Source organism: Lolium rigidum, chromosome 3 (genome assembly GCF_022539505.1).
Source record: "Lolium rigidum isolate FL_2022 chromosome 3, APGP_CSIRO_Lrig_0.1, whole genome shotgun sequence".
NCBI lineage: Eukaryota > Viridiplantae > Streptophyta > Magnoliopsida > Poales > Poaceae > Lolium > Lolium rigidum.
Genome location: NC_061510.1, coordinates 30,910,561 through 30,923,440, shown reverse-complemented (window position 1 = coordinate 30,923,440; position 12,880 = coordinate 30,910,561). Strand labels below are relative to the sequence as shown.

The 12,880-nt window shown below is 45.6% G+C and overlaps 1 protein-coding gene across 1 annotated transcript; it reads left to right on the top strand.

Moving 5' to 3' along the window:
- Positions 1-414: 414 nt before the first annotated feature.
- On the top strand, positions 415-7,047 carry LOC124701375 (protein NRT1/ PTR FAMILY 5.2-like). The gene is made up of 3 exons (XM_047233429.1): positions 415-699; positions 805-1,022; positions 5,481-7,047. The coding sequence occupies exons 1-3, from the start codon at positions 543-545 to the stop codon at positions 6,933-6,935; spliced, it is 1,830 nt and encodes a 609-aa protein (XP_047089385.1). The 5' UTR covers positions 415-542; the 3' UTR covers positions 6,936-7,047.
- Positions 7,048-12,880: the final 5,833 nt, after the last annotated feature.

Here is a 12,880-nt window from a genome sequence, read left to right as displayed (position 1 = left end):
TCACAGCTTGGTAATAATAGTCGAAGTTGAGCTCCGTGCGCATCTTCTTTGTACACATACCGGAAAAAAAGCAAGAGAAGGTTTTTTTTAGGGCAAATTAACGAGAAAAGTATTTGTCTACAAATTGCGTAGTTGCGCGCGAGTCGCTTTCTCCTCAGCAGCAGCTTAATTCAAGACTTCCACTTTGGTCACACCGTCAGCTACAAGCATCAAGGCAAGCTTGACAACGCCGTGGTGCCGGAGCGGCGGAGCCCAAGACAACTTTGTGGAGGGCATATCCGTAAACGCGCGCGGTGTAGGGCGCTGCTGGGTCGATGTACAAGACTACGAGGGTACAAAGAGGGGTACTTCTGGGACCAAGTCTATAAGTGCAGGTCCCATCACTTGGAAGCAACCTAGCAGTAGCTACTAGGATAGCGCTCTGAGAGGCCGAGAGGAGAGGAAGCTGGGTGGAGTGAGATCGACAAGATACCTGCAGTAGCTAGAGAGAGCACTGTACTTGTACTTAAGAGTGAGCACTGCTACCAGCAGCAAAGGTAGCAATGGCGGTGGCGGAGGGTAGCCTGGCGGTGGAGGACGGCACCGGAGGGAAGGGAGGCACAGCGGCGGAGTACACGCGGGACGGGTCGGTGGACCTCCGCGGCAACCCCGTGCTCCGGTCCAAGAGGGGCGGCTGGACGGCCTGCTCCTTCATCGTCGGTAGGTCATCCCCAATGCATCTCAGTCATGCTTCTATCGTTCTGCTCTGCATGCATAGGGCCGGCGCCATGGAACACGCATGAACTGGGCATGACCTTTGCGCAGTGTACGAGCTGTTCGAGCGGATGGCCTACTACGGGATCGCGTCGAACCTGGTGATCTACCTGACGGAGAAGCTGCACCAGGGCACGGTGGAGGCGTCCAACAACGTCACCAACTGGTCCGGCACCGTCTTCCTCACGCCCCTGCTCGGCGCCTACGTCGCCGACGCTTACCTCGGCCGATACTGGACTTTCGTCGTCGGCTCCGTCATCTACTTCATGGTATGTAATTAATCGCTCTGAGCCGACCAATCTCCTATCTAGCTAGCAGTAGCAAATCCCTCTCTTGATTTGTCTTACGTCCGGCCGGCGGAGCGTTCGAGAGTTTTGAGTTGTTTCTTAAGGAGATGAGTAGTATAAAAATACGTATACTTCTTGTCAGTGTCACTTGTCTCCCGTACAAGGTAGTAAGAGACGGCTGGGCGATTAGCTTGGCTAGATCCTTGGCACAAGAAATCAACTAATTACGGCTAAACATCTGTTACTCAACCAAAGTAAATCCAGTACTCCTTGGAGTGCAGTTTTGTCCCGATCGAGCAACGCGGACACATCAGACAGAGCGCGCAGGAGGTCGATATCATCGTCAGCTTGGTGCAGAACGATTATTGATTGACCACCAAACAACACTAGTTACGGTTAAACCTATGTTAACCCATCAATTGATTAAGCACGTACACACACGCTTGTCCATGCTTCAATTCGCGACCATGCATGGGGCGCTGGTGCTCGATCGACAGCTCAGGCTGGTGCGGGCAGGTCGATGATTGAGCTAGCTAGAACTGTAGATTTTGAACGTGTAGACGAGCCGTACCTGATCCGTCCCGTTTCCGGTATGGCGTAGAGGTCGGATACGGACGAGAGGGACGAGACGATCCCATCCCAGACAGATATTTTGTCCGGATCATGAGCACCGGAGATGTCTGAAGTGCGGTCGTACTTGTTGACTACATTTAGTGGAGCTAGCCGTGGAATTTTGACTGATGAAGTGGACCTAGCTAGACCTAGTGTGCCAGAGCCTATCGTGTTGGAGACTTGGGAGTCTTGGGAGACTTGGAGTGCTCGGAAGTATGCACGTGGGTTTTGATTAACTGGCCAGTTCATTCTCACGCTCACTGAACATACCGTCCCTTACTCCGTCAGGAATTTAATCAAGTGTACTACATCAGTTTGAGGCATACGTGCCCATCCAATGATACTACTTCATTACAAATTCATTTATCCCCACGCCAAATTATTGGAGGAGCCATAAAACAAAATCGAATTATTGGTGGCACGTGAAGCTAGCCATTTTTCCGAGATCCACTAGTTCAAGAGTTCAAGGTTATCCATGTTATAAGAAGTTTTTGGTAGGCTAAATCTAGAACATAGGCTGTGCTAAATGTTCCATCTCTTACCGAGAAAAATACAACTATAAACGTATATGTTCTCATATATACACACCCACACACACACGGTATTATTGTAACACATTGCCGTTATAAAGACCGAAGTCACACTGCCTCGAGAAGTCAATATATAGACAACCACCTACAGCTCATTATCCCAAAAGGAGAATCATCGTCTTGATAAGATACACATGACATGAACACCCGAGTCTGATCCCTCGTGGCCACCCAAACTATACTTGGTTCTCCTCGACCGATAGTGACACTTTACTACTACACACAACAAAAGAAGAATGTTCTTTTGGAGCAGTGAAATTACATGAGCGAGGAAACGAGATGCGAACATATCTCATATTCTTGGGTGTCTTGAGAGTCTACGCACGTGACTTGTGGGACACATCGATTGCACACTCTATCTATCTTTTTCCAAAATAGGGGCCAATGATTTGTTCCATCTTATTAATTAAGAAGAGTGTACAAACAAGCCAGAGAAGACAAAAAGGGAAAATAACATTACAACCAAGCGCATAACAATTCAGTGCACGAGACTTGTTGGACCCTACAATTACACACTATTCTCGCGTCGAGATGGAAGCACAAGTATCATATTTGCGTGGGAGAACACAATTGATTAACTAGCCCGTAACTAATTAATTAAAGTATCATATTTCATATTTTCCTATGAGAAATAACGAATACACATTGATGTACACAACAACCATCCACACACTCCATTTATATGCATGAACAAATATTTTTCAAATATATTTCTCATGCTGCCTAGATGAAGAACCAATTGCAGCTTGTTGTTGATGGATACATCACCTACACCAAATTTTTTTTTTTTGGTTTTGGCAATTCTTATATAAATGAGAATTGAATTATAGCTCATTTAATCATAGGAGCGTCTATTTTAAATTGCCATTTATGCAGCCTGTGAGATTCATATACGTTGCAACTTCAGAAAATATCACACGATGTAAATACATTGTTCAAGCAGTACAAAAATAAATGTACACGTAGTCACTTGAGGTGAGAGAGAATTAAGCTAGGATTTTTTGCTTCCAAACTTTGACATCGGTAGACAAATTGATGGTTAGATTTGCCGATATCGCTTTGTTGGAAGGGCCATATACCCTCATGGCTAAATAATTACCTTTTCAAATTTAATGGTGGTGGGGTAGGGGACACCAAAGCACATCTCGCTAGCTAGAATTACCCGAAAAGATAGAAATCTTCTTGGTAAAATACACATGACATGATTGAGCACCCGAGTCTGATCGCTGATCTAGAGTTTTGGCCATTGGATCTATACTTGGCTCTCGTAAACTGATAGTGATAGTACGTATGACCAGTGCACACTACAAAAGACGAATGTTTTTCTTTCAAACAGTGACATTTGCGAGAGCGAGGAAATGGAGAACGTTCACTGGGTGTCTCAAAAGTCAAAAGTCATTGCACGAGATCAGTGGGCCCTTGTATTTGTCACGCTCTATATGTCATCTGTATGGTACTGACAATTATCAGCACCTTATTCGTCAAGATGGCCGTATGGGCAAAATGGGGAAAGGAATAGAGGGGTACCAAACTCATGTCACATCGAGTTCAAATACAGTACCACAAACTACTCACTATTGTTGTCTGTGTTACATAAATCACATACTTTTCATAACTTTTGCAGAAAACATAAACTTTACATGTAATTGATTGCACAGAGGTCTAAATCTAAGATTAGACTTGTTAACAACAAATTTGATAGCCAGAACCCACGGTTAGTGATGATGTGCGTCCACGTGTCATCAACTAGCCTTTTTTCAAACCATAAAAATTACGAAAATATTCTAATAAATGGAACAATATAAACTAACAAATCTAGACAAGTTTGAAATAGTTTAAAGTATTTATCACTTTTTTTTAGATATGGCCAAAACTTGGGTCCAACTTTTGAAAAACTTTTGAAAATTTTCTAGTATTTGAAACAATATGACACAAGTAATCTGGAAAAGTTTGCTATAATTTAAATCCATCAATTACTTGCCATCTTGAACTTACCTCCGCCTCCGGCCATCATACCGCTTGATTTATATTGTTACATTTATTTGATAATTTCTAAATTTTAAGAATATTTTCAAATTTTCAAAATTTTCAAAAATATTTAAAAAGGTTAGTTTATGATACTTGGGTGCCACATCATCACTATGCGTGGACCCAGGCATCATATTTGTTGTTAACAAGCCTAATCCTAGATTTAGAACTCTTTGCAACCAACTACACGTAAAGTCGATGTTTTCTACAAAAGATACGAAGAGTAAGTAGTTTGTGCAACAGATACAACAATAGTAAGTGGTTTGTGCAATTTCCTCTATTTTATTGCGTTGATCCTGGTATAAAAACCTTGATTGGTCCTCATCTATAAATACAAACAAACGAATATGAGTTACTACAATTTATGGTCCCATTTACTCCTGCTTCCTGCTCTCTTCGTTCCAAATGAGATATAGATCCATTTAAATATTGAAATACATCTAAATACATTGACGTCCATGTAAATTACAACACTCATTTAAACATAGGTATTAAATGGTAAGTATTTCCTCCTTTCGAAAAGATGATGCATGGTTAAAGTTAAACTTCTTAAAATTTATTCAACTATATAAAAAAGATGTCTACACTCATAGTCTTATATGAATATGGTTAGAATCTCGATCGTGAAAAACACTTTCATTTTATGTGCATTTGGTATTTATATATTAAAATGTTTCTCTACATAGTTAGTCAAATTTTAATATTTTTCGATAAAAAACACATATTAATGCCGCGAAAATACCAAATACACCCAGCCTCTGCAGCAACGTATTGCCCTAACAACCAAAAAAAGAAGAAAAAATACGAAAGATAAAAGTCTCGCTACCGGGATTTATTTTTTGAAGCACCAGCCCCTGCTCCAAATCATAAATCACCAAGCCAATTCAGTATTGCCATGAAGAGTCAAATCATCATTGTTTTGAATTTAACTGTGACTAAAAACTATATTCATCCTATTTTTTTTGAAGGAGGGAGTATTACCTCAAATCATGGCAAAAATACTCTATTTCTCTGCAAAACATGACCAATACAGAATTACATCGTATCATTTTTATGACCGATGCACTAATTGTTTCCCAAAGATTACAGACGCAGATGTTTTTATAGTATTACAAAGTAAAACTGATGTTCATGCATTGACTAGTACGGAGTAGAAAGTTAAAATGACATACTATGCCAAAACAAAAATGACGAGGATGTGTTGATGCAGGGGATGGTGCTGCTAACACTGTCCGTGACGGTGGAAGCTCTGAAGCCGCCGTCGTGCGACGGCAAGGTCTGCCCGCCGGCGTCGGCGCTGCAGGTGGGCGTCTACTTCGGCGGCCTGTATATCATCGCCTTCGGCAATGGCGGGACCAAGCCCAACATCTCGACGATCGGCGCGGACCAGTTCGACGACTTCGACCCCCGCGAGAGGTCCCACAAGCTCTCCTTCTTCAACTGGTGGATGTTCACCATCTTCGTGGGCATCCTCTTCTCCTCCACCGTCCTCGTCTACCTCCAGGACAACGTCAGCTGGTCCGTCGGCTACGGCATCCCCACCCTCGGCCTCATCGCCTCCATCTGCATCTTCCTCGCCGGCACGCCCGTGTACCGCCACAAGGTGCCGCAGGGCAGCGCGTTCACGCGCATGGGCAAGGTGATCGCCGCCGCGCTCCGCAAGTGGCGCGTCCCCGTGCCGGCCGACGCCAAGGAGCTGCACGAGCTGGAGCTCGAGGCGTACACGAAGAAGCGCAAGTTCAGGATGGACTCCACCAACGCCATGGGATTCCTCAACAAGGCCGCCGTGAAGGACGACGCGTACATTTCGTCGGCGAAGTGGAGCCTGTGCACGGTGACGCAGGTGGAGGAGACGAAGCAGATCGTCAAGCTGATCCCGATACTGGTGACCATGTTCGTGCCGTGCACGCTGATCGCGCAGACCAACACCCTGTTCGTGAAGCAGGGCACGACCATGGACCGGCACATGGGCACCGGCACCTTCCAGATCCCGCCGGCCAGCCTCGGTGCGTTCGTCACGCTCACCATGCTCATCGCCGTCCCCCTCTACGACCGTGTCTTCGTCAAGGCCGTGCGGAGGTACACCAGGAACCCGAGAGGGATCAGCATCCTCACGAGGATGGGCATCGGGCTGGCGGTCCAGGTGCTGACGATGGCGACGGCGTCCGTGATCGAGAGCCGGCGGCTGAGCTACGCGCGGAGCCACGGGCTGGACGCGACGGACGCGCCGCTGCCGCTCACCATCTTCGTGCTGCTGCCGCAGTTCGTGCTGATGGGCCTCGCGGACGCGTTCCTGGTGGTGGGCAAGATCGAGTTCTTCTACGACCAGGCGCCCGAGAGCATGAAGAGCCTCGGCACCGCGCTGTCGCTCACGGCCTACGGCGTCGGCAACGTCTTCAGCAGCTTCCTCCTGTCGCTGGTGTCGCGGGTGACGCGCGAGAGGGGAAACCCGTGGGTCACCAACAACCTCAACGCCTCCCACCTCGACTACTACTACGCGTTCCTCACGGTGCTCGCCGCCGCCAACTTCGTGGTTTTCGCCGCGCTCGCCCGAAGGTACCGGTACAGGGTGGAGTCGACAGAGACGATCGATGTCGACATGGACATGAAGAAGGTGCAGCGGGAGGCAGACGAGAAGATTCACTTGGAGCCAATAGTGGCTTGACCGACCTGATTTTAATTGACAGGCTAAACTCTGTATACTAAAATAGTGCACAATTAATGTGTACTCCTACAATTGATCGACAACCCCGTTGCATTAGCGAAAGCGTCAAGGATTCCCTGCAGGATCCTCGCCCGATCCGCACCTCCCTCTATTAGGATCATCTTGCCCTCTGTGTATTACGGCACAGTGCAGGGTTTATCTGACAGAATGTTCGGGTTCAGAGAGCCCGAGTTTGGCAAACGGGTTTCACATTGAAATGGCATGCATATCGAGTGGGTCGAGATACAATTACATGAATCTGGTAGAACAAAACTCTAGCTATCCCAGGTCTCGAACGGTTCTGGGCATGAATGGTGAAAAGAATACGATTTCCTGGAGCTGGAGCCTGGAGGTGAATATTTCAAGGAAAGGAGATGAAGTCAGGTAGCAGACGTTATACCTAGAGTTTTGAATATCACAACGATTAACTCTACCTGAGAATTCAGGTGTAGACTAATAGAGGTGCATGTAAATGATGTTGCATGTCTGTAAATGGAAGTTTGATAACATTTTCATAATTCAATATATGAACAATGCTGGAGATAAATGCATTCTACTTTTTTCAAGCATTTTATTACGGAAATGAACTTTCGCTCCTAGGTGCATATGGTCCCTTTATCCAAAAAAAATATCAAAATATTATAAAATTCGGAGGAAAAATTTAGCCTGTATATGTCCACATTCTATGTCATCACTTATAATTTCATAGTAAAATTATAATTTTTGTGGCCCGCACAAAAAAGACAAACAAAATGCCTAGTAAAAAACCTTATTAGCATCGATATTTTTCTTTTTTGCACAAGCCACATAACAATTCACTTTTTCTTGAAACGACTTTATGCACACGCATACTGTTGAGATGTACATGCAACATTTTGGTTTTAATTCTTTTTTTCTAATATGTTCAAAACGTATTTTAAAATAAAGGGAGCATATGCATCCAATAGAAAAAACACCATGTTCCATTTTATTATTGGACTGAATTTTAAGACACATACTAATACTTGAGTACTCCACAAGATTACAAACTGGTAGTTCCAGAGCACGCGGGCAGGGCAGGGCATATGTTAAAAAGGTTTTTACAAACTGGCGTGTGGGTGATGGTACATATATTAAAATTTGGACAGATCCTTGGCTGCCACGTGAAGATGCTTCTCAACCTATCACACCAAGACGGCAAAGCCTGTTAACCGGGGTATGCGAGCTCATTGATCCAACCACTGGTCAGCGGGACTTTGATCTAGTGAGAAATACATTTTGGGAGATAGATGCAAAAAATCATTCTGCCGATACGTGAAGATTTTATTGCGTGGTGGTACGATGATAATGGCATGTTCACGGTGAAATCTGCGTACAAGCTGCATGTCAATCTTAGAGATGGTCCACAAGCCAGAAGCTCAAATGCAGTCCAAATAACCGGTTCTGGAAGGCCATTTGGAAGATACATGTACCTCCGAGAATGCAGCAGTTTGTATGGCGTTTAGCACACAATAGCTTACCCCTGAAAGTTAACATAAAACAAAGAGGGCTTGAGTGTGATACGCTTTTGCCCATGTTGACTGGATGATGATGGTGCCCACATTTTTCTGAAATGCAAGGTTGTGAGAAATGCCTGGCAGCAATTAGGTCTTGCGGATGTGCATGATATATTCAGGTGTGGAGGTCAGTGGCATGATATATAAAATGTACATGTATATCCAGGTGTGGAGGCCAGTGGCTAGGAGGAGTGATCGTGGAGCTCTGGAGATGACGGCAGACAGGATTAAAAGTTTAAAACGCTTCACACTACAGTCCGGGAGGGACCACCGTCATCGTGATCTTTCTGTGTCCCTTGTACCCGTAGTTTGAGTCGCCTCTGTAGTTGGGGCTACCAGGTGGTTCTTGCTTGTTACTTTGCGGATCTTGAGTGTCGGGTTGGGCGGAGACCCTTCCTTATTATTGTTTCTGTGAGTGTGCTGCACTGGTGTGCATGTATTGTATGAATTTGTTTGGTGCCGTTGTGGCTTTATTAAGTTAAAGCAGGGCTCATCTTTTTTTTGAGAATTCGGCAGGTGAGCTGCTCGATATATTAATAGAAGAAGATTTGGCTCAGTTAATCAGGGAAACCGGGCCCAAAAACCATACAGAGTGGCCGAGTTTATGAGGGAAACCGGCCGAAAAAACCGCACAATAGTCGGAGCCTCATCGCCCACACGAAACGAGACCACCGACGACCAAACACACACCACCAAACCCGGAGCCGCTGCTCCGACGTCCCCTGCTCGAAGGCGAGCCGCAACGCCGCACGGCGTGGACGACCTGTAGCCCAAGCTACCAAGGCGACCACCCGCAGACCATGAACGCCGCGCCAAAAGATCCGGGGCCACCGCCCCGACTTGCCAGCCACACCGACCACCCCGTCGCGTAGGCCGGGCCGACGAGCTCGCTACCCACGCAGCACGAACACGCCACCCATGCCTTGCAAGACCATGACCACACCCCATGGAGTCATCGCTGCAAGACCATCCGAGGCCGCCGCCTCGGTGCACGTCAACCGTCCGGGGCCGCCGCCCCGGCATCCACCATCCTCGACGACAAGGCAACCAAGCACAACTACCACCCATCTACCACACCACGAGGACTACGGACTCCAAAAGCGGCGCCTTCAAGAAGGGAACGGCACAGTGTGTCGCCACCGCCCGCTCCAAGGAGCATAGGTTTTCACCCGGAGAACGCAACGATGAAGTCCCGAGGGCTTCATCGGGGAGCTTGGTCTCAAGCAGGGCTCATCTTTAGCCTGCCGTCTTAGATGTGCATGATAGTATGTGTGAGCGACAAACAGCCAAAGAAATGGTTGAGGACCTCTTGGCGTTGAAGGACGAGCAGAAGATTTTGGTGGCCTGCACACTTTGGCGTAGCTGGATACGCAGGAACAAAATCAATGCAAAAGAGAAGGAATGGAACCTGAATGAACTTCTGTCACAGATACGTTATTGGGACACAGGGTCCAAGCACTATTGTCAGAAAGAAGTAACCTATCGGACAGCTATAGAAGAGCAGCAATGGTCGGCCCCTGATGGAGATTGGATCAAAATTAATACTGATGGATCTTTCTTCCTTACAACAAATAGTGGAGGATGGGGTTTTATAGCCCGTGACCAACATGGGATGGCTAGAGGAGCAGGTGCAGGTCATCTTGTTGTAGTTGCAAGTGCAGCACATGCTAGCAAAACAATACTTACTGAAAGTGAGTCGCTGATTCTTCGTCCATGTATTTCCTGCAAGTCTTTACACGGCCAAACTGCACTAGCACTCACAATTTTTTACCTGTCCCATGTCTCTTTAATCAACTAGGACCCATCCATCCAGAAGATGAATGCGGTAACTTGGTTAAATCCTGTGGATGTTCCTCGAGTGAACTCACCAAACAGATTGTGTCAAAACTATTAGAAACTGTTGTTTCTCTTGCTTCATTTGATGGTAATTATAATGCCATATGCCCATTATTTCCATACCTTTTTTTCCAGCCATTAATGATCGAAACTATTATCATCTGTAGGATATGCGGTTGTATTGTAATTTGTATCTGAATGCACGGGAATATTTATTGAAAACTTATGTGCTGATGCCACAACTATTCTGACTTCAGCTAAGCTAGTTGGATCTTTACTTTATGGGTTCACTGATAAATTGAGGGTTGGTGCTTCCAACTTCCCTGTACTTCTTTTCCTTACTTATCAATATACTATCATCCTGTTCACCTATTCTTGCTTTATCGATGCAGTTTAAAGTGCGTCTTCCTAGTGGTCGAGTTGTCATTGGCTCGTTAGTCCAAATCGATTTCAAGTATGATCTTGCTGTTGTGAAGATCAGGCGTGCACGTGGTTTTCTGGAAGCTCATCTCAGTTCTAGCCATCGCGTGCAGTTTGAGTCCAATAGTAAGGTAGTACCTGTGGGGCGTTGTTTCGACTCAGGCATGTTAAGGTTCACAAATGGGACAGTGATTGTCCCTGCAAGTTATGAAATCCGTGAGCTTATACTCTCCACATATGAAATGAACACGGTGAGCCGTTTTTCTTTTCCTCTACTTCTCTGCATGCTGGAAATAATAGCTGTATTATAGCTTAACATAACGCATACACACTAAACTATCTGTTTGAGACATTATCAATCCCATCGTCCTATGCAATTTCCTTCATTGTCACTTCTTTTTTGTGCTAGGCTCTAAATGGATCCCCCCTTGTTGATTTTGATGGGAACTTTGTTGGAGTGAACTTCCGACGTGGCAAAAGAACATCATTTGTACCAATGAACAAAATTCTTGAATTCCTTGAATACTCTAGGACAACTAGGTTGGTATTTCTAGACTTGCAATTTTTACAAGCTGTGGCTTCTCTGGTTTTTTCGATATGGGAGCGATGCCCCGGCCTCTGCATCAATCGATGCACACAGCCATTTATTTAAAATAGTACTGTAAACAAGAGTGTTTCTTACACATGAAAGTGTGCCATCGATGCAACACTACCAACCAGCTAAAGATGAAAAGTACAAAAACTAGCTATCTCGAATCCTACTAATATGACGCCATCCAGTCCTACATTCCTGTCTGATTTGATGGTACTGTTTTGGATGCCCCTGTCTGATTTGATGGTACTGTTTTGGATGCCAAACGGTATTTGAGGTATGACCAGTAGGTTTTATTTTGTATGTTTCCATCTTTCTGCTGCTCTAGGTGCTTTACATTTGCGAATGATTCTCCCTGTGGCCAATATGTAATGATACTTCCTGGACACTTCTGCTCCTACCATCTATCATGTCGCCATTGCTTTGGAGACTAGAATACATTTTGCTAATTCAGAGTTTGTGTAAGCTCTTTTTGATGCCTACGTTTTACATTTAGTTGCATTATTTCTGTTGCAGTAACAACCTGCAATCTTTACGATTTTTCACATTCATACTATTTAGGCATATCTTCTTTGGATATATGTTTTTTTATCACATCTATCCACTTCTCTGTATAAAAGGGGCCCACACAGTTCACATGGTTTTTATCATCTTCCTCATTGGGGCGGTTCTCGTTGCTCTAATATTGGCTTGTTAGCTAGGGCCAGCAATATAGCCCATATAGTGACCAGCATAGGGTCGATCCCTGGCAGAGACTCTTCCTAGCGTCGGCTGGTAGACTAGAGTTGACGAACTCTTGTCTCTCGAGTCTTCCGATGTTCGCTATGGGTTTATACCTTCTCTACGCTCTACGAATGGAGCGATGAACACCTCAAGGAGCCGATTCTTCTGGGAAGAAGTCGGGAACACATGCAAATACCATATGGTGGACTGGGCTACGGTGTGTAGACCTAAGGAGTATGGAGGGTTGGGAATCCTTCATACGAAGAACATGAACATTGCTCTTATGGTAGGCTGGATTTGGAAGCTTTACCAAAATGCGGAAGGTCTATGGGCAGACCTCCTAAGAGCCAAGTACTTGGGCAATAATGACTTGTTCTCCCTGTTGGTACCGACTAAAGGGTCCCAATTTTTGAAGACGATACAAAAGCTCAAATGGTACTTCAAGCTTGGGGCTAAACATCACGTCCATGATGGGAGACAGACGTATTTCTGGCTTGACTGGTGGACGGGGAGGGCCCCTTTACATCTGATGTTCCCGCGTCTTTTTGCCTACTGTGACAACCACTTCGCTACGGTGGCTGGGGTAGGATAGAAGGGGAGTGGCACGTCAGGTTCCGCCGGACCTTTGGTACGGCTGAGGTGGTAGAATGGGAGAATATCTGCAGGATTTTCGATCCACACCCACACTCCATGGGGGAGGACCAGGTCTCATGGGCCCTGGAGCCGTCAGGGGTTTTCTCTACACACTCCTTGTACCTTCGTTTATCGCAAGGGGCGACATCACATTCTTTAAGGAGGTG